Raw genomic sequence first — 22464 nt, forward strand, 5'->3', positions numbered from 1 at the left:
AAGGAATGCAATTACAATTACGTAATTTTTAAAAATAATTCTTCTTCCTTTTTTGTTGTAAAATAAAATTGTTTCATAGTGAATATCTTTTTATAGCTATAACGTGATGAAAAGAGAAAAACCTTTTTGGAACACCCAGTATATAACTTAATAGTTAATAGAACATCTCCATTAGAAAATAATTACCTTTTTTTTAATTACAGGAGAGCGCCTAATACAGTTTGCTTCTGAAAATCTCGTCACCGAGATCCTAATCCATCCTGCTGTTAGCACACTTGCGCAATGTATGCGTAATTTACTCAGTAGCTTCACTAGACATCGTCATATTATCCATGCTGGGTATACTTTTGCCGCTAATGGCTCCTGGGCTTTACAGGTAAATCTCCTCTCAACTATTTCTTATTATTAAGACGAACATTTTATAAAAACGGAGCAAAAAAATTTCGCCAACAGAACGTTCAAAATTTTGAAAGTTGTGTGCAAACAAATCGCCAAAAAGATATCTAACTTTTTTCTTAGCATATAATATATTGAAAGATAAAACTATGAATATGTCTGACATTTAGTGGCACTTTGAAATTGTTTTTAGTATAAAAACTACAACGTAACAAAGCTTTTTAATTTCTAGGATGGTACATTCTCATACGTTGACTTTTGTGAAGCCTTCCAAGAATTGGAAGTACAACGTGTGGTTCGTGCTTATGAAAATGGAATCAGCATGGATATCCATTGTGCTCCTGAAGGAGATTGGCCTCGTTTACCCAAAGAACCCTTTTCTAAAGCGTGCAAAGTACGGATTAACCCTACAGATGTTCTTACATCTGGTTCTCCAGCATTATCAGGATTCATAAAATACCTTTCGCCGTTCTTGATTCCTATTGCGTTAGAAAATCTATTGGAAAGTTCGGATGTAGTAGGTAATATTCGGTTCTCCAGACCTACGTTGTATGTTTTTCCTGGAGGGCAAGGTGAGTAAATTCATATAGTCTCTAAGTTTTTATCTTGAAACTTTTATCTTGTGAAAGTTGGGAAGAGGATATAATATTTTCTTGCAATGTCAACTAGATATGAATAAATAAATCGAAAGAGAATATTAAGACTGTTAGAGCACATACAGCACTCTTATTGATATCAGAATCTAGAATTGAGATAATTTTAAAAAACTTTGATTTCTTGGGAGTTAAAAAGATAAATTAAATCTTGCATAGGATTTCGTTAGATAAAAATTTCAGTTAGTTGTAATAAAATTATCTCAGGTAAACAAACGAAATTGAATTTTTAAGAAATATTGTTTTGGATTCTCCTCAATAATATATGGAGGTACAAGAATACTGCAAATCTCTTTTGAAAAATAATTTCATTCACTTTTGTAACCCAAGTTTCCAGAAACTCGAGGGCAATTATTATTGGAATTATTTTCACGCAAAAATTTAACTGTCTGATGTACAGTGTATAACAATACATTATCGGGATACAAAATTAACCTGCAACAAACATCTTATGGTGTACTAGTATCTATACGTTGATGTTCCATCTTAATTGATAGCACTAATTCTGTACTACGAAAGAAAACTGTGTGATTAACTTTCTTAACAAACTTCTGCTTTTTCCGCACCATTGCTGGTGTCTGTGAACCTTCGTGAATCCTCACATAGCTCTACTGGCGGGTATGAATATCATAAAATGGTATGAATGTTTCATCGCCACCATTATTCCACATTTCTAACGTTTTCCTTGCGATTCTTGCTCGCTATGCATTTTTAAAATCATTCGATGGGTTAGGTATATAATATCGATCATACGTCCTACTATCTCAATGTTTTTAACTGTATCTGAAGGACAGAACCTATACCAGCGAAACACAGTAGCTTGTAACGGACTATTTTCACCAAATGCACGAAGCAATTGTCCAAAACTTCTCATCACACATGTTCTCTTAACAAATTCAACAAATTCATATTATCTACTATTTACTTGGTGATAGCAGCATATCAACTGCAGTTAAACATTAAGAAATGTTTTCGTGCAGCAAATAAAGCGCTAATGTCAGCGGTCATCGTACATTTGTTGCCAGGCTACAGAATAGTGATTGATTTGGCAGTTATAATTTCGTGAGGCAAAATGGATAACCAACAAATGTTTCATAACAGTTTATTAGTTCAAACAATTGTTCATTATTATAATGAATTATGTAAAGAAAAGTACCAGGAATCCTTACATATTTTATATTAAGAAGGAAAGAAGGCACCGAAAAGTGATATGCTATTGCCTCAATTTTTCTACAGAGAAAAACTAGTGGATTTGTGGCTACAGTATTGCCTTCTCTTCTATCAAAAACGGTTATTTAATTTCAGATTAGGAAGAGCCAGAAGAACGATAGAGAATTCTTTTGGTATTCTGGTTTCTAAGTGGAGAATTGTTAGTTGTTCAAGCATCAGTGTGTTTACATAATTGGCTGAGATTGGCAGATATTAGAGATGAAAATAACATACAATAAATCGCACCTTCAATGGTTGATCGTGAAGATAGTTATGAATTTTTACCTCTCTTGGAGAACTGAGGCGAGTCAATACAATGCATTTAATGATGTATCTAGAATTGGAAGCAATACAAGTACAAAAGAAGCAATAAAAATAAGAGAAGCATTTACAACTTATTTTAATAATGAAGGTGTTTAAGATTGGAAAGACCAATATCTTTAAATTACAGTGTTTATGTGCAATGAAGTAAAAAATCAAAATTACTTATCTAATATATAATTTTTGACATAATTTTAAGCTAAAAATTTTAGTGTAAAATTTTAATTTAATTTAAAAAAAGAGGTATAAATATAAATAGGATTGTAGCAGATAAAGGCATATTAATTTAAATTTTAAATACAAAGTTCATGTAATATAAAAGCTAATAAAATAAATAATCACCAAATGTCATTAAATAAAAAACTTTCATATTCAAATTATAATAAACTTAAAATATGAAAAGTATAAAATCTTAGAAGAGTAGAATTTTTGAACTCAATATTTCGACAATATCTTTAAATAAACACAATGTTTTCATCGAATACTAGCTGTTAGTTGAATAAATGCAACTATGGCGAATGCTCGCCACCTATTCTAAACTTTCTGTACCACGTGTGTATCTCGGCGAATAACTCACTGCATTTATTACTGATGGCTGGTAGTGTTTAAAAATGCAATGCTCTAACTCTAGTTTCGTAACATCTCAAAATATACAGATTAGCCCTCGTATTTACATTTACTTGTTTAAAATTTAATGGCCTAGTTTTTATATAAGTGAATTTTACATATATAATAGTGAATTTGTGCACAGCTTTATTGAGTTTCTTTTGCTTTTAAGGTGATGCTGCTCTTTTTGGAATCAATGGTTTTAATATGCTCCTCGATGGAGGCTACTCAAGAAAAGCGTGTTTTTGGGATTTTGTGAGACATTTAGATAGGTTAGATGCTGTGCTAATGACAAGACTGAATAATAGTAATGTAGGAGGAATTAGTTCAGTACTAAGAAGAAAGAAACAAGATGCTCTTTATCCACAGATAGGTCACTTTTTTTGTAATATTCAGGTAAGATAAATATGTGCCATATTTTCAACTTTCTTTAACACATGAAGTACTCAATATCTTGTGTATAGTATTTCTAGCGCTATTAAACATCTTGTAATATTGACTTGACTTGACTCTAAGGGGTCATTGCACATTTTTTGTCAGAGTTAATTCTCATGCTAGTTTTTCTAATCCAACGTGTAATTTTTATAACAGATGTTTAGACTTTGAAGAGATATTCTTTTATTTCAAGCATTTAAGATAAGAAATAATAAATTATACTATGCATGATCTTTGTTAGACTTTTCAATAACAAAGATCGAATTGTATTCAGTTTGTTCTAAAATCTAAAGAAATACAATATAAGGCATGCTTGGCGCGTTCTCTGCCGAGCACATATGGTGACCTTGTAAATGATTTTACCTGACAGATTTGGGGAACTGAGCAATGTCTATAATCGTTGGGTTCGGTTATCGGGTTGTTTTTACGTATTCTCATATTTGTTGTTCTCCTAATTGTCTTATTAAGAGCATAATATATTTGATTTGCTCTTTTGGAATTTTTTTATACAAGGGGTTCTTTTGTTACTGTAAGCATAATGATTTCCCGAATTTTTATTTTCACACTGAGTATCTTGTTTTGATTTCATTTATTAGTAATGATTAGTATGATTTTTATTCTCCATACTTTTTCTCGAATTTCCATCTGCTATTTTCTATCATATCAATTTCATTTTTAAAAGCTACCAGATTAAAGTTATAAAGAGAAGAAAATTATTTTATTCGATTTGTTTGTTTATTTCAGGAGAGAAAATCAATTCTGAGTCCAGACGGTGATAAAGACAAAGATCCTCTTTTAATAAATTTGCTTGATGAAGGACAAGAAATCATATCCAATTTACGCCATTTACATCTGAATCCTCAGGTCTGTTATAGAGATTCCGAGCCTATTAATTTGTACCATAAAGTAGGACATGGTACATTAGATATGTACGTACTTAGTCCGGCCAAAGACTCTAAAGAAGTCAGGGAGTTCCTATTAAAATGGAACCATAGTGATCAAAAACTATTTGCCAATGCAAAATCTAGCCGAGATTTTAGTTTTCCAGTTCAAAATCTAATTTCTATATCTGCGTTGCTGGTCTGGCGTCCTGCTAATCCAAACGATACCATAACTAGAATTCTCTATCCAGGAAGCTGCCCACAGAATAGAATATTAGAAGGTTTAGATAGGCTAAAAAATTTAGAATTCATCAAATATCCAACATGTTCGGAGAAATCACTTGCACCCATCTCAACTTCTAAAAAGACTGCCAAAGAAGCTATGTTCGATAAAATCATTCCCAAAGAAAAGACTGCGATTGAAAAGAAAGAGAATAAATTCATAGAGAACGATGCTCCAGCTGTAAATGGTGATACAAAAGATAAAACTGTGAAAAAATCTGATTCAACTGAAAGTGATAAAAGTATAAGAGCTAAGAAACTTGAGGAACAAAAAATTATAGAAAATGGAGAAAAACCTAAACCAAAACCGAAAACTCAAAAATCGAGAAGTGACTCTCAACAAAGAAAAAAACCATCTGACAAAAAATCCCCTACGCTACCGAAAAAACCAATCGAAAATGGCGAAGCTAAGAAATCTATGAAACAATCCCCCATCACCACACCAGCTAAGAGTGCCAAAGATGCAAATAATAGAAAAGTCGTAGAAAGTAAGGTTAAAAAAGAAGTTGCTAAAGTACCTCCTACTTCTGAACCCAAACCAAAAGTAGAAAAAGTAGAAAGGAAACCTATTTCTAGACGGCCTCCAGCTAAAAAAGCACCTATTAGTCCTGTCAAGAAAATTGTAAATGGAGTGCAAAAACCTGATAGTATTTCAAGAAAAGGAAAATTGGACAAAGAAGCTACAACTGATTCCAGCACAGTTAGTACTCCATCTGCAGATCAAGAAAGTGTACTTAAAAAAGACATATCAAAACTAACACCCGAAGAACTACAGCAAATCAAAGCACAGGAATTAGCTGAGTTGAAAGAAGAACAAGAAGCTGTAAAAGAAATAGAAGCAGTCTTCAGAAAAGGGGAAGTTCGAAAAGATGAAGAAGAGGCTTTGAGAAAAGTTAAAGATATTTCCATTGATGACAAACTAGACACTGAAGAATACTTGATAATAGAAAAAGAAGAAATTGAGCAGCTTTCTCTCGAAGAAAAAGATGCCAAAGAAGAAAATCAAAAACTTGCCAGAGACAGCGAAGAATCTGAAAAACTAAGAAAATCTAGTAAAGAAGAACAGGAGCTCGAGAAACAAGAAATCCAGAAACAATTGAAAGGCACTGCATCGGAACCAGATGAAACTTCTAAAATAAAAGAAGAAATTCAAAGCAGTAAAGTAACTAGTCCAGAAGAAAAAGTAGATATATCAACTGATAGGAAAACTACCGACAAAGAAGAAGAAGAAATTAAAGATGTTGTAGAGTCTCAACCAGATGAAAAAGTATCTGCCAACATTAAATCTGGCGATACCACTACTGCTCCAACTTTACCAGAAGACGAACGAATTCCTCTCGATGAAATAAAAGAAGACAATGGAGCCATTGAAGAAAAATATATTAAAGAGGAAACTAAAGAAAAAGAAATTCCAACAATACAGATTGCTGCAAAACCGTTTGAAGGTGTTTCTAAGTTACCAAGTGTAGTTGGAATAAGACTCGACAAACAACAACATATAAGAGATATAGTAAAAACTCCAGATGAAGTTGCAGACTTACCTGTGCACGAAGAAGTTGACTATGAATTTACTCACGAATTAAAAGTAGAAACTCCAAAGTCTAATGAAATTGTAGAAAAGAAAATTGGGCATGAACCAGAACCAGAAACCGGGCTCAGTAAAGAACAAGTCAAAGAAGAGGAGCCTGAAAAAGATAAAGATGAAGATGAGGCAAAAAAGATGATGCAAGAAGAATTGAAAACTTTAACAGAAACTGTTCTGAAAAGCGAATCCGTTCTAGAAAAAGATATTTTGAAAGATTCAGAAAAGAAAATAAGCGGAAAAGTAGATGCATCCAGAGAAGAACATGAAATCGAGCTGGAAAAAGATAAAGTAGATGAAGGAATAGATGTTGATGCAGAAATTGAAGAAACTGTAGAAGCTATTCAGGCAACACAAGAAATAAGTGGCAGACAAAAGAGATCTATAGATTATGAAGAAGAAGCAGCACCTAAAGATAAAGATATGAAAGTTAACGATATTATCACAGAAAAAATGGATATTGCACCTGCCAAAGATTCCAAAGAGCTGACCAAAGAAGAAATCGAAACTCAAGAAATTGAAAAGGTAGACAAACCTGAAATCGTCCCAACAACCGAACAAGAATTTCTAAAAGAAGTTAGAGAGAATACAGATCAAATGAAAAAAATTGATGATAAATTACAAAGCCTAAAAGATGCTTTGGTCGAACCAAAAAGTACCACAGAAAAAATAGATGACGAAGAAATATCTCAAACAGATAGAGATAGAATTGAAATTTTAACAGGGACCACGATTGACAAACTAGAGCTTGGGCGTAAATCACCTAAAGAAAGAGAAGAGGACGTTATGAAAATAGTTGCTGGTGTAGCTGAAGTTCTAAAGTCAGATGCACCATTAGAAGAATTCGAAGGCAAAATACCAATCACTACCTATACTCCATACACTCAAGAGCTTCGCGAAACGCATATTACAACCATTGATTCCCCAACTATAGAAATGAAAGTAATCAATACTGACATTCCAACGATTCCTGAAGAACCGCATATAGCAGTTTCTTCTTTCTTAGAAGAAGAAAGGAGGGCCACTTCAATACACGAGTCTACGGTAGAAACGAAATTAGCTAATGAAGACAAAAGAAATAGTTTAATTAGAGAATCTCAAGAGCTAATGATGGCGACATCCAAAATGCTTTCCAACATCAAATCTGGAAAACCAGAGGAAATTGATGACGAGAAATCTAAAGAAGAAGTTGAGTCGCAGCTCGAAGATACAGATGAAGAGAAACCTGATGAAGACGTTGGTACAGTTCATAGAATGTTAGTAACAGCATCGAGTGAAGATGGTGGAGAAGAAACAGAAATATGTCCACCAGGCACCATTATTTTCTCAAGAAGCTCCGAAAGCTCCGGAAGAAGTTCTCCAGATCCATCTCAAAAAGTTTCAAAATCTTCAATTGTTGATACAGTTTCAGATACTCTAAGCACTGTAAGACAAGTCGCAGATCTTCCGTCTGAAAAAGATTCAGGTAAGCTGTAATTAAAATTTACTAAATTGATTACAATTCTAAAATCGGGAAAAACATTTCTTTTCACTGTTTTAGGTATAGACGATGCTGATCAAGAAACTCAAGAAAAAATATCTGATAACGAAACTGGCAAAAAAGAAAAAACTGAAGAACTTCAGGAAACAAGAATATCAGGAACATCCAGTCCTGATAAAGATGTTTCAATTACAAGCTTAGCCAAATTAACAGATACAAAATCAAATGAGGAACAGGGATTTTTGGATAAAATTGGTGAGAACATTGAATACACCCTTACATCTGTTGAGAATCTTATACAATCCAAAACAAATGATAATGACATCAAGCTGGATACAGAAATAATCGCAAGAAAAGAAAGGATTGCGAAAAAGAATACAGACGAATACAAACTATCTCATACAGAAGCAGATAAAGTTATCGAAGAAACTTCTGATTCAATTTCCACTGTATCTGATGTTACTGATGATAATAAAGATGTAGTTACTACCAAAATAAACAAAGATGAAACTAGTAAAAAGCCAGAAAAAGTAGAAGACACAATTACTATTGAACAAGATGAAGTTTTGAAAGACGTTCAAGATAAACAAAAAGCAAATATTCATGATTCACTCAAAGATTCATCAGATTTTATTGAAAAGAAGGATGATGTGGTTATAATTAAAAAAGTACAAGTGTCTCTACATGAGGATGAGAAGCAAATAAAAAGCAATATTCAAGAGGATATTGAAACTTCAATTAAAAAAATGGAAGAAGGTATACCACCAGAAATTAGAAGCACCGAAAAAGAAATTGAAGCTACTACTCAGGAAAAAAGTGAAGGTAAGGAAAATATAATAACTCAATTCAAAGATGAAGTAGAGGACGTTTTCGAGAAAAGCATACAGGATTTGGAGATTAAGAAAGATTATAAAGAAATTACAAAACATGAAATAAAAGAAACAAAACATCAAACGATTGATGTAGAAGACGTTTCCAAAAAAACCATGCAGGATTTGGAGACTAAGAAAGATTATAAAGAAGATACAAAACATGAAATTGTTGACATAAAGTTTGATTTACCTCTAGATAGACAGAAAGATATTATAGTAGAAAGTGATGATATGAAAGACGAAATCGATGATTTAGCTTCCAAGAAAAATAACGACGAAAACATGGACACATTTGATAAGTCAAGTTCCACTGAGAAGAGGGAAGATCTTGGAAGTAGCGTGAAAGATGCCGAAGAAAAAGAAGTAACACAAATTTTGGATAAAAGTAAAAGAACACAAGAAGATTTCAGTTCAAAAGTTGATACCGTTCCAGACAAAAAATTAGCTATGGAAACAGTTGAAGATATGGCTCTAGAAAAGTCTGCCTATGATCTTGAAGAAGATACTGAAAATAAATTAGCCTCAAGGCAAAAAAAGTGGACAGAAAAAATTGATGATGTTTTGGACAAGGAACAAGATATAAAAAGTGGAGAGGAAGAAGTTGAAGCCAAAGAATTAGATGTAAAAGAAGGGAAAAAGAGAGAAATCTCAACTACTAGTTTGAAAGACAAGAAAGTAGGGGGCATAGATGATACACAGGTTAAACCAGATAGACCAATTGCATCTGTTAAAGATACTAATCAAGATATACAAAAAGTTTCTGATGTTCCCAAGAGTCTTGAGAAAGATATTCACTATCAAGGAAATGAATTACAGTCGAATGTACCAGTTGATAAAACATTTGCAATAAAATATATTGATAAAACTGCAGATACTTTGAAGACTGTCGTTTCGGAGACAATGGTGAGAGAGAAAGAAAAAAAAGATGATATCACGGGCGCAGCACAAAATGAAAAAGATAAACTTACAAAACCAGATTCAGAGATTGGTAGAGTACATGAAGACCCCAGTGAAATTATTGTCAGGGAGCTAGAAAAAACCAAAAAAAATATAAAAGAAAATATCAAAGATGAAATATCAGATGAAAAGTATGAGGATACTATCAATGAGACAAAAGCGCTCATAAAAGAATCTTCAAAAGATAATGTTATTGAAAGTATTAAAGATGAATTATTGGAACAAGAACTGACATTCAAAGACCAGATAACTAAAGGTGATATATCAACCAATCTGATTGATAAAATTTGTGAGTCACATGATCAAGAAGATCAAGAAGTGACAAATATTGTACGAGAAAAAATACATAGAAGTACAGAGAAACCCGAAGAAGATATAGCTGACGATTTTACCGTCAATGCCACAATTACTGATTTACATGATACCAAAGAAAATATCGTCGATAGCATTAAAGATAAAAAGGTAGTAATACCTGATAAGGAGAAACAGCTCTTACAGAATAAAAAAGATGATTTTATTTCAACGCATTCGGAAAAGGAGAAAGATGTTATTGAGAGCGTCAAAGACAAAAAAGAAGATTCGAAGGAACAATTGACACATAGAGTATCAGAAGCAGACGTTAAGCACGACTCTAAGGAAGTTACAAATAGCATACAAGATAAGAAAGAAGATATACCAACAAGTTTTGAGGAATCAAAGCTCTATACAGAAGGTCTCCAAGATATGACAGAAGACGTTATTGACAGCGTTGACGATAAAATATCATTGAGTACTGAGCAGTTAAAAGATGGAGTAAAAGATGTCAAACATGTCTCAACAGATAGTGTAAGTTATACAATCACTGATATAAAAGATCTTGAAGAAGTTTTTACAAAAAAGACGGAAGATAATTACAAAGGTTTTAAAGAATCAACGCAGCTAACAATAGAGGGTGTGAAAGATGATGTATCAGTTAGTATAGATGATAAAGTAACTGGTTTGAAGGATATGAAAGAAGATTTGATTGATAGCATTGGAGACAAAAAAGATGCAACTGCGAAATATTTCGTAGATTCTAAGAAGCAGTTGATCGATAATGTAGAAGATATTAAACATGAAATATCGACTAGTATAAGTGATGCAAATGCTGATATACAAGAAGCAAAAGAATTTATTACAGACGTCGTGAAAGATAAAAAACAGGAAATAGAAATAAAGGAGTATTCTGAAAAGCAATTAACACAAGAGATAAAAGATACTAAACATGATTTGACAACCAGTGGAAGTGATGCTTCACGAGATAAAAAGGACGATACCACGAGCAAAGCTAAAGAGAACAGAGGAGAACTTGCAGCGGCGATTGAGAAATCTAAGGAGCCATTAGCCGAATATATGGAAGATATTGAAGACAAATTATCAGTAACAGTGACTGATACATTCGATATTTTACAAGATAAAAAGGAAGATATCACAAGCACAGTTAAAGATAAGGGAGAAGAGCTGGCAGAGGCAATTAAGGAATCTAAGGAGCCATTAGCTAAAGATGTCGAAGATATAAAAGACAATTTATCAGACATTGTCGGTGACACAATCAATGATTTACAAGATAAAAAGGAAGATATTGCAAGCAAAATTGAAGAGAAGAAAGAAGAATTGTTAGAAATTGTTAAGGAACCATTAATTCAGGATGTGAAAGATATAAAAGAAAATGTTTCAGTTCCTATGAGCGATACAGTTATTGGCTTCCAAGATACAACAGATTTTTATGTCCACGGCATCAAAGATAAAAAAGAAGATATTACAAGTCAAGAAACTATGGATCCGTTAACGACTACTATTACTGATACTATCACTGACCTGCAACAAGAAAAAATTCCGGTTATTGACGACACTGACGATAAAAAACAAGAAATAGAGGTAACTAGCCAGAAATCAAACGAGACGTTAATAGAGGACATAATATATGATTCATCTCTTAGTAAAACTAAAGAAAAATCCTCATTAGCTATTCAGGATCGTAATGATCATTCAAAGGAAAGCGTAATAGATATAAAAGATGAAAAAACCGATATAGTTAGTTCATTTAGCGAGGTACGGGATAATAAAGATGAAACTGAAGGTAGCATAAAAGATGTAATGGAGACTATTGCACAAGTAGCTGTTGAAATGTCTAGAAAAAGTGTGACCGAGGAGCTGGTTGGAGATTCTGAGGATCATGTTACAATTAAAAAGGATAACATTTTGCACAAAAAGGTTGATGCTATGAATAGCTTGAAAGGCAACGATGAAGAAATAACAACTGATGTTGAAGAAATAGTTAAACCAATTAAAGAACACGTCTTAGGAAGTGGAGAAGGGGTCAAAACTGACCAGATTCAAAATAACGATGATAATAAAACTACGTCAGCAGATATAATCAATGATTTCACATTGAAAAGTGATGAAATGAAGTCCCGTTTAGATAATGAGAAATACAAACAGGAAACGGATATAAAAGACGCTATACAGAAAATTGGAGAAGATGGTCTAGATAATATGGGTAAAGGAAAAGAGGTCTTTGAGAAAAATAAAACTACTTTAAAAGAAGATGTAACCGAAATTGAATCTCAATATATCAATGAGGTTGTTGAAAAGAAAGATGAAGATCTTGAGAGAGATATAGTTCAGATTGTAGAACTAGAAGATCATTTGCATAAGGTGAAGGACGAACTCATTAATGCAGTAGCGTCAGTGAAAACGGACAAAATAGAAGCAGATGCAGACAAATTACTGGATGCTATTTGCAAAAAACCAGATTCTTTGAAAGAAGATATTGAAGATTCACACATCAAAGAACAGTCTATTGAAAATAACATAGATCAAAAAGTTTTAACGAAAATAGATGGAGCAGTGGATAGTACAAAACACCTAGACACTACTGTTAGAAAAACATCTTCATCGACAGAATTAGATGAACAACTCGAATTTCAAAGTGAAGATACTGAAGATACAGTTACAGATGATGTCAAGGAGATGATACAAGACATGATATTAACTTCACAGGATATTCCCAAGGAAAAAATGGAATTTGAAAGAAAATTTGAAACAATACCTGATGAAGAAGATGCGATCCATACTAAAATTCATGAATCAACAGATTTTGTAGAAATTAAAAAAGAAAAAGACACTGGTGAAGTGAATATCGCGGAAATTGAAAAGCATGTAGACAACTCCTTAACCGACTACAAAACGATTGCGGAAAAAGAAAAAGATAAATTTTTAGTACATACAGAAAAGACAAAAGATTTGAAAGAGCCTATAACAGGAACTATTGATAGTAGCTCAGAACGGAAAGATATAATTAAATGTCCAACTGAAGCAGACCCAGAGAAACAAGAAGTGGGAACGAAAATTATCGATAGTAGCTTAGAGCAAAAAGATACAATAGAAAGTACAATTGATGAAATCACAGAGAAACAGGAAATGGAATTTTCCGTACAGACAGCGACTAGAGAACTGGTAGATGATAATAATGAGAAAAACGATATCCTTAAAAAACCAATTGAAAATATAGAAGAAACATTGAAGAGAACAGAAGAGTCTTCAATGAAAGGTATTACAGATACCACCCCTGATACTCGTAAAATTGCAGATGATGTAATTACAAATATTAAAAAAGATAATGTCGATTATTCAACTGATAAATATGATAAAATTGAAGGAACTAAAGAAAAACCTATGGAAAGAGTATTATCCGGAAAAGAAACTGCATTAGAACATGAGTTGATAGGTGGTATTGCCTCTATTGACATAAAAGACCAAGATGATAAGGAAAAAAAGGGTGAATCATACAAGATGATCATAGATCGTGTGTCTGAAAGTATTGAAATTGGCGTAAAAGATATATGCAGTGGAATTTCGGAGTCCAACCAAGTAGTAAAAGACATCTTGAAGGAAAAAAGTGAAGAAATAACTGAAGATAAAGATGAACTGGTAGAGTCCTTGGAAGGTACACAAGAAAAAATTGAGGGATTGATTCATAATAAAGTTCAAGAAAAAGTTGACGATACAAAAAAAACTAAAGATGAAATATCAGAGAACTTGAAAGAATTAAGGGAAGCTATTCATGGAACAGTTGAAAAAAGAGTAGAGGATATAACTGAAATAGAAGATAGTTTGAAAAAAGATTTAAGCTCCCAAAAAGAAAAAATAGAAGGAGCAATTCAACAAAGTTTTTTGAAAAGTGTTGAAGGGGCGAAAGAAGATTTATTGGACAAACAGCAAGTACTTGAATATACCTTGTCGGGGGTAAACAACAAAGTTACAGACACAATACCTAAAGTAATTTCTAAAAGTGAACAAAAAGTTCACGATACTATACAAAACACTGAAAATGATAGCAAAACTTTTTCAAAAACTTTGGATGAAGGAATTTCAGATTCCCTAGACTTTTCCAATACTGGGAAGTCAACAATTATTGATGAAAAATTGACAGATAAAGATGAAAAATCTCCATCAGAAATAGAAACTATGGATGAAAAACTTATGAAAAAAGAGCAAATTCTTGAAGAAGCAGTGGATGATATCGAAGAAACTTTCAAAACCGTAGTTAGTATGACTGAATCGGTTATATTTGATAAATGCTCCAAACCGGATGGAAATGAATCACCGAACGACGAAAAAGAGGTACAACAACAAGAAAAAATACTGGAACATTTTTCTGAAGATCTAGAAGGAACATTCAAAACGGTAGATAGAATGTCTCACGAATTATCATTTGAAAAATGTGATAGTAAAATAAAAAAAGATGATACAGGTATGGAGAAATCGGATATGGAGAAGCAAATAACAAAAGAAGAAGAAACAGCGGCAGTACAATCTACTGATAATTTAGGACAAACTTTTGAAACTGTAGAGGAAATTACACACGACGTAACCTTCTCAAAATGTGATACAGAAATTGGAATAAAAGATATTTCCAGTAAAAAAGACGACATAGATAAGTCATCTCTCGAAACGGAATCTAAAGTTACCGAAAAAGGAGACAAAGAAACAATGGAGAAGGAAAAATCAGAACCATTAACAGAAGAATATTCACTGCCAAAAGATCATTCTAGTATCCCTATACCCATTCCAGAGAAAAAGTCTGCAGAATTGAGCGATAAGAAACAAGATTGTTTGAAAATTGCTACTTTCTCATTAAAAGAAGAACAAAGTGACGAGCTAAAAAAACGTGAAGAAATACAAAATAATTTATTACATGAAAAACAATTTCCTGGGGGCGTAACTCCTCCCACAGCTCCAGCAAGTCCAAACGTAAATGACGACATTCGCTTAGTGAAGCCATCTGACTTTGACGCAGATGCAATATCTAGGCAAATACTAGACAAAGAAAGTGATGATGAAGAGGATCAATATAGCATCACATCTCAAATTGCACATTCCAGAGACTCGTCGCAAGCCGATTTCGAGATTATACGAAGTCATGATCCCATGAATATGTCATTCTACGGAGCCCTTCCTGACGACGAAGCTATAGATGACTTGCACGAAACTTCCAAAGACAAACCACATGAATCTTTTGTTGATAAGACTGATAGTAAAAGCAAAGGAAATAAATGCCTGGATACACAAGTACCATCAAGTGCAGACCATGATAAAAAGAGTTCTATAGAATCTTGGGGAAAACATTTAGAGTTGCCGGCACCAACATACCTTTACGAAATAACAAAGGCGAAGTATTCTACAATCACTTATCAAAAAGAAATAAGATCCGACCAAGATTCCCTACCTACTAGCATACCATCAGAAACCATGGATATGATGACAGCTAGTTTCTACGGAAATCTTCCTGGTGATGACGAAACAGATCCAATTCAATCATGGGGTAAATATTAAATAACTGAAATTTTTAAATTGATTTTTAACTTTAACGTTTACCACTTTAAGGAAAACCTTTGGGTTTACCGAGTCCTGCCGCTCCAAACGACAACAAAGGTACTCCAAAGAAGGAAAGGAAACTTCCTGCAAACGTTTCGGCAAAAAATAAATTGAACGACGACAAAAAAAGGGCAGAATCCCCATCAAAATATAACAAAAATAAAAAAGTTAACCCTGTGTATGTGGACCTCACATACGTACCTCATCATGGAAATGCTTACTACGCTTACGTGGATTTCTTCAGGAGAGTTAGAGCCCGGTATTATGTTTTTTCTGGAATTGAACCTAGTAGAGAAGTTTATAATGCTTTGTTGGAAGCCAAACAGACATGGGAAGATAAAGAGTTAGGTGAGAAAATTATTTTTAATTTATAAAACAGAAAAAATTAAAATATTAACTATGTCACTTTAGGCATGGTTGTCTGGCTGGCCCTATTTTTACTTCAATTTATTGTTAAATTTACCGACTACTAAAGATTTCATAAGAAAATATTTTGAAACTGTATAACTCAAAATTTATCTTATTTGCATTTATATGAGTAGACTACAAGCAATATATGTTGATTTTCTTTTTCAGAAGTGACCATAATTCCAACTTACGATACCGATATACTAGGCTATTGGGTAACTGAGAATGAAGAGCTGCTAACTAAATACAAGATTGACTTATCTCCTTCCGCATCCCGCTGCACTATAAATCTTCAAGATCACGAAACATCTTGTAGCGCATATAGACTAGAATTTTAAACCATTTCTGACACAGCAGATATCATTTTCTAGCAATAATCAGGATAAAGTCGTCATTCACATACCTAAAACATCACCCTTATCGACTATATAGATCAAAGGTATTTCAAGCCAAAGGTACAATCTAATTCTTCCCAAAAAAGTACCTCTTACATCAGTCTTCTTCACAACTAATAGCATAGAATGTAATAAATTTTCGAATCTAATAGAAGTTTTTCAAAGATTTCTAGAACCCTTATGAATGTTGTTCTGTTCAAATATTTATTCAAAATTATTCTTCCTCGAAGAAGAATAATGTTGATTATTCAAAGTTTAAAAACAAACTTAAATGGCGTTTATCAAACGTCAAATTATATGTGAAGAAAAGCCTAGTTTAGGTAGATATTAAAATTTTAAAATAGCTGTTAAACATCTCGGCTAGATATTAAGAAATAATTATTTAGTTTAGCATTAACTGTATTATAGATAGACAATCTAGTGATGAAACTGCTCATGATTCTGATTAAACACAGCAGTTTTAACAAAGGCAAAGAAATCAGAATTTCCATATTTGAGACACTTTAAACGAAAAAAAATCTAAAGTTACTGACGCACATATGTTCAAATGAAATAGTACACCTTATTATACAACTGTAATGTTTTTAGGTCGTAGGTTAACCACTAAAGGATATTAGTAATAAAGCATTCTAGAATGAGCCAAAAAACAAAGAGTAAAGATGAAATGATGACGTTTTAAACCCACGAAAGCTTCAGAAATATATGTATAAAATTGGCAAAACAAAATACATTGCATCCATTGAAATTAATCGATAATGCTTAATAAATTAATTCACAAATTCATTACATAGATATTCAAAATAATTTATTAATTATTAAGATAAGAACTGAAATTGGTATCATCCCAGTTGTAGGCATATAATCATAATCATACTGTATACATTTTTAATGAATAGTTTCCGTCAAGCTTCTTCTATATTTTTCAACCCGGATGATAATTTATTTTGATGATCGTTAAAAGGATTGTTTTATACAAAAAAAATATAAAAGGAAATGACAAAGAACGTTAAAAAATTTTTATACAAAACACACTGTTTCCTCTACCTCTAACCAACACTCACAATTACACTCTCTGACGCGCGTTTACCTTCAGTCTCTGAAGACGATAACTTGGTTATTTAAACGCACGTCAGAGAGTATAATTTTGAATGCTAGTGTAGTAGTAGTTCAGTATAAATATCAGCAACGGCGCCAAAAATTTCAGATTAGTAAAAATTTTAAGTAATAAAAAACGTAACTATATAACTATAACGTTATTTATTAAACTTTTTTGTAACTGTATTATTAAGGGTATTTACTCGACGTTTTACAAAAGTTCTCATGTATAGAAATTTTAACCTACAGCCAAATAAAATCCGGATAGGACTGAAGGACTCATGTATCGTTACTATCAATATAATTTCAATTTCAATTTCGTTAATGCTAAAATTCTATATAATTATTTCTGTAACGCTTTATGTGTAAACATAACCATTTATATCATATGTGATATAATTTATGTTAGCATTTAAAAAAATGTTTAGGATCTTCGAATGATACTTAGGCCGTTTATTCTTTTTATATACATTTTTGTACCAATCACGCTTCTCATATTACGCCAAAGATTTCGCATTACTATGTATGCAGTTATAGACTTAGTAGTTATTATACAGAATGTATATTTTCAATTCCAAAACATTTTGAGAAACAATAAATTTTTTAAGTTACGTCGATATAAAATATATATGTTACATCGACTATTTTTAATTTTCCTTCGTTTTCCTGAAAAATGTTAGTCCTGCAATACGTTATCTAATTTATCATAATGTAATGATTGAAATTTTTTTAAGATTGATAATTATTAAAAACACAAATTGCATAGAAAGTTTGAGGAACGTCGCGTCGTACCAAATTTTATATGTTCAAAGACTTGATGTTAATATCAAATATTGAAATTAACATCAGCTAAAGCTTGGTTTATGCAACGAAAATTAAAACTAAATAAAAATTAACAATAAACGTAAATTTTTTGGTGATATTTTTTAGTTTATCTAGTAAATTGAGGATAATTATTAAATACGAGTAAACCAATAGAAATTTCCTGTATAGGTCCTTTTTGTCATACAAATGTGGAAAGCTTCTGACACTGTCTATCAGTGTTCCATCCTCTAAAGGACGTTGTTGACTTTCAGTCTTTACTTTTCCCTATTTTTCTGTTATCAGATTTGAAAATAAAACACGGAAATCGGCGCAATAATACAAATAATATTTTCATAACCAAAGAACAAGGATGTTAATTTGGAATTTCTGGAACTTTTAGTGACATTCATAATGAACACACTGTTTACACTACCACTACACAATACTCACAATTACTCTGTATGTCGCGCGTTTCGATAACCAAGTTATCGTCTTTAGAGACTGAAGGTGAATTGAGTTTACTTAGTTTAGCTTCAGGTTCTGAAGACGATAACTTGGTCATGGAAACGCGTGTCAGACAGTGTAATTGTGAGTGTTAGTGTAGTGGTAGTGTAAACAGTGTGTTCAATAAGAATGTTGTAAACACGGCATTAAACAAAGACGTTAAAAGTTGCCGAACGTTTAATTTTAATTTAAATTTACTATTAATTTTCCTCATGAAGTACACGTACCATATCAGTGTCTTTCAACAAGTGATTTAATTCGTTAGTTTAATGTTAATTTTTTATTTCGGCTGCATAAACTTAGCTCAACGTGTTAGATATTGTCCAAAATAATTTTCGTAACCAAGAACACATCAATATTTCTAATACCTAAAAAAAATCGAGAAACGCTTTCTAATACAATTAATGAGATATTAAAAATAATTTTGGCGTATCGAAATATATCATTTAATACATAATAATGTTTCAAAATATTATTTTTAGTAAGAAATGTCGATTATTAATGAAAATATACATCCTGAATCAATTTTTTGGTATCGTAGAGAAAGCTTTTTATTTATACACTTTAAAAGATATTTTAGATTTGTTGGATATTTAAAGGCCTATAAGTATTGGTAAGTGGTCTCAAGATTTACAGGGATTTTCAAAAGCTATTAGAATTCGAAAAAGATCATATATTTATTCCTTTGTTAATTTAAAAAAAAATACTGAATTAATCTTCTTGTAATGAAACTGAGAGTTTGGAAAATCGTAGCAAATATTACATGAGAAAGTAATGAGATTTATAGCAATGGTCATATGATATTACAATAAAATTTCTTATGAAAGTTTTGGCCAGTATATAAATATTTGATACTCGACAGTTCCTACAGGTATTTTAATTCTCTGTAATTACCTATTTAACTCATATTTTTTGACTTCCCAAGTATAGCCAAAATATCAAGCCAGTTTTTTACAATTTTTTGTCCTCCACTTCCTTTAAAAAGACAATGGTGTCGAAATGAAACAATGGTAATAATTATATATAATAAAACTAACTTTTTAATACATTTCAAATATTTGTGCCTAAGTTTTTATATCAATTTCAAGTAGATCCCAGTAAATCATGTGGCTTAATATAATTTATAAGTTAAGCTCTGACAGCATTTGGTGTGGTAATTTTTAAGCAATTTGAGTCATATTTATTTAATTTTAGTTTTTAAGTAAAGAATTTTTTGAGTTCAGCTTATAATATTCTGTTAACTTGGTAGTGAATATGTCCTCATTTGAGTCCAAGCAAAGCATCAACACCAAGGGGCCACTTTTTAATCGTATAACCTGGACTCAAAAATACAACGGGGTGTTATTTCGAGAAACTGAGCTTTGTACTAAAAGTACATTAAAAAAAATAATAAACTGTTGTTAACTATATATGTAAGATTGGTGCTATAAAAGTATTGCCTTTGCAAGGTTTTTGATATTAATTTTGGATCCATCAGGAATGGAATACCTATATGAAAAAAATAGAAATAGAGTTCTGGATCGAGTAAAAGAGACGTAATACATACAGTAAACAATTAGCTACAATGTTTTTTCAAATATAAATGAGGCAAATTAACTTATTATGTCAGTAATTAGCCATTTCAACATATATGATGATGACTATCAAAAAAGAAATTAATCAGTATTGAAATGATTTTTGGGAAGTATTTTACTAGGTAGGGGAAAATAACAAAATATGGGTTACCATTTTGTTTTTGTCCAAAAACGAAATAATCTATTCAAAAATTAACCATTTATCGGCGTAAAAATAATTACACATATATTTATTAGAGTAACAGTTGTATGTTATTGATATCATAATATATTAAATTGAGCATTAAACAAAATTGCAAAATAGACACATAATATGGAAGATTCACTCAAAGGGCTACACGTAGAAACTTATAATATCTTGTACGAAAATAACTATTATAAATGTTCATCTTATAAGACATCGAATTTCTTTGGTAGCAAAAAGATACTACTCAATTTACTTACAAAAATCTCATATCCATATATCAAACTCTAGCACAGCACAGTCATTATGTGCCCAGACATTACACATTAAGCATCTGACCCACAGTTATCCTAGTGCGTTTTTGAAAAAAAATTCCTAACAAAAAATTTATGCTGCATCGGCATTGTCAGGAGCTTCTCTTCCTATGGGGACATTTGATTCACTATCTGAATTAAACTGGATATCTTTTTACCTCCTGTTTCTCCAGTGTCCCTGGTCTTAGTTTTCTCATATTTTATTTTTCAATTTTCTTCTTGTTTCAATAATGTCACACACAGCATTTATATTTAGAAGAGTGATTCTTTGCAGTTGAAGTTGGAAACAAAAAGTCAACCGCTCTCACCTGAATCGACTGTAGTCAGTAGAAACATGATTTTCTCAGAAGAAGCGTTACTTATTATGTTCCTAGAACGAAGACAAATATATTGAATTCTCGGTTCAATCTGAATTTCGGTAACAAAACTACCTGTATCACATGGTTTCTATCACATTTCCTATAACTTTAGACTTTCAATAACAGAAAGCAATTCTTTATTTGTTGAGACTTCTTTACGATCGCTGACAGGACTAGGAATATTTTCTTCAGACATAAATGCTAAAATTTGAGCTTTGTTACTAGGTACTACTATTTGGTATCTTAACGAGTTGCCGCGAGTAGTAGGATACGTTGTCCATAACGTTTACTGACTGTGGTGGAATGGTAAGTTAAAGCTGTTCATTAAACCACGGTATAATGTGATAGTGGAGTGAACATCTTCGTGACCAAATTAGGCAGCTGCTATAATAAATTGCTCAGGTACCTTTTTGTTTTCTTGCGCGTCGACAATGTTGATAATTTTGTTGAGTTCATCAAATATGAAGTGCATATCTTCCAAGTATATCAGAACCAAAAACTATTTACTTAAATTGGTATTTGGCAATGACTGTAAATTATTATATCATTTGTTTCTTTATGGCTGTTATGAAAAAATAACAATTTACTGACTTAATGAGTCTAATGGTTAATAACTGATATTTTTATTCTGGTTTAGTTTTATTTTTTTTAGTAGAAATAAAAATTTAAACGCACATGTTATATTTTGGATTAAGTGAAATAAAAAGTTAATTGTGTACTGCATGTATACCGCAGAACTGACACTTTATATTTTTGTTGATAAATTAAAACCATCTAACATTTATGTGCAGTTCAATTTAATATTTATTGTATTTAAATAGCTTCTAGTCAAGAAAATTCTGATATCTTTTAGCTTAAAAATGTTGAAAAATACATATATTCAAAATGCAATTAATGTATGGGATATGTATGAGAATAATAAATAAAAAATGTAAAAATGATTTCCTTTACTATATATTTAAACATCTCCAAATTTTATTTTTACCTTGAAATGGAAAATGAAAAACTATTCTAGTAGAACTACCTAGGGATAACCTGGAAATGCTGGTCTTCGGGGTAATAGTAGCCAACCCAGACATAATGGTGTAATTTTATTTCATATAGTCTGTAATGAACGTTTCCATTGCCTTTTTTATTTCTCTAAAACGGTATATCGTATAGACTTCGGAAGAAACAATCGTAAATATAAATTTGTTTAATTTCGAATCTCTCAGCTCAGCATTCCTCCCCTGTTCCCCGCAGCAACTCTTGTCTT

At 31.9% G+C, this 22464-nt stretch overlaps 1 protein-coding gene across 1 annotated transcript in view; it reads left to right on the top strand.

The window, feature by feature from the left end:
• The window catches only part of LOC130898091 (microtubule-associated protein futsch), a 172034-nt gene extending 149884 nt beyond the window's left edge, over window positions 1–22150 (top strand). The window contains exons 3-9 of the mRNA XM_057807137.1: window positions 204–376; window positions 629–968; window positions 3358–3581; window positions 4365–7830; window positions 7906–15519; window positions 15582–15920; window positions 16149–22150. Of these exons, the coding sequence (XP_057663120.1) occupies window positions 204–376; window positions 629–968; window positions 3358–3581; window positions 4365–7830; window positions 7906–15519; window positions 15582–15920; window positions 16149–16318 (12326 nt within the window). The 3' untranslated portion in view covers window positions 16319–22150. The remainder of the gene's footprint in view (window positions 1–203; window positions 377–628; window positions 969–3357; window positions 3582–4364; window positions 7831–7905; window positions 15520–15581; window positions 15921–16148) is intronic.
• The last annotated feature ends 314 nt before the right edge of the window (window positions 22151–22464 follow it).

This window comes from Diorhabda carinulata, chromosome 9 (assembly GCF_026250575.1).
Source record: "Diorhabda carinulata isolate Delta chromosome 9, icDioCari1.1, whole genome shotgun sequence".
In the NCBI taxonomy this organism is placed as follows: Eukaryota; Metazoa; Arthropoda; class Insecta; order Coleoptera; family Chrysomelidae; genus Diorhabda; species Diorhabda carinulata.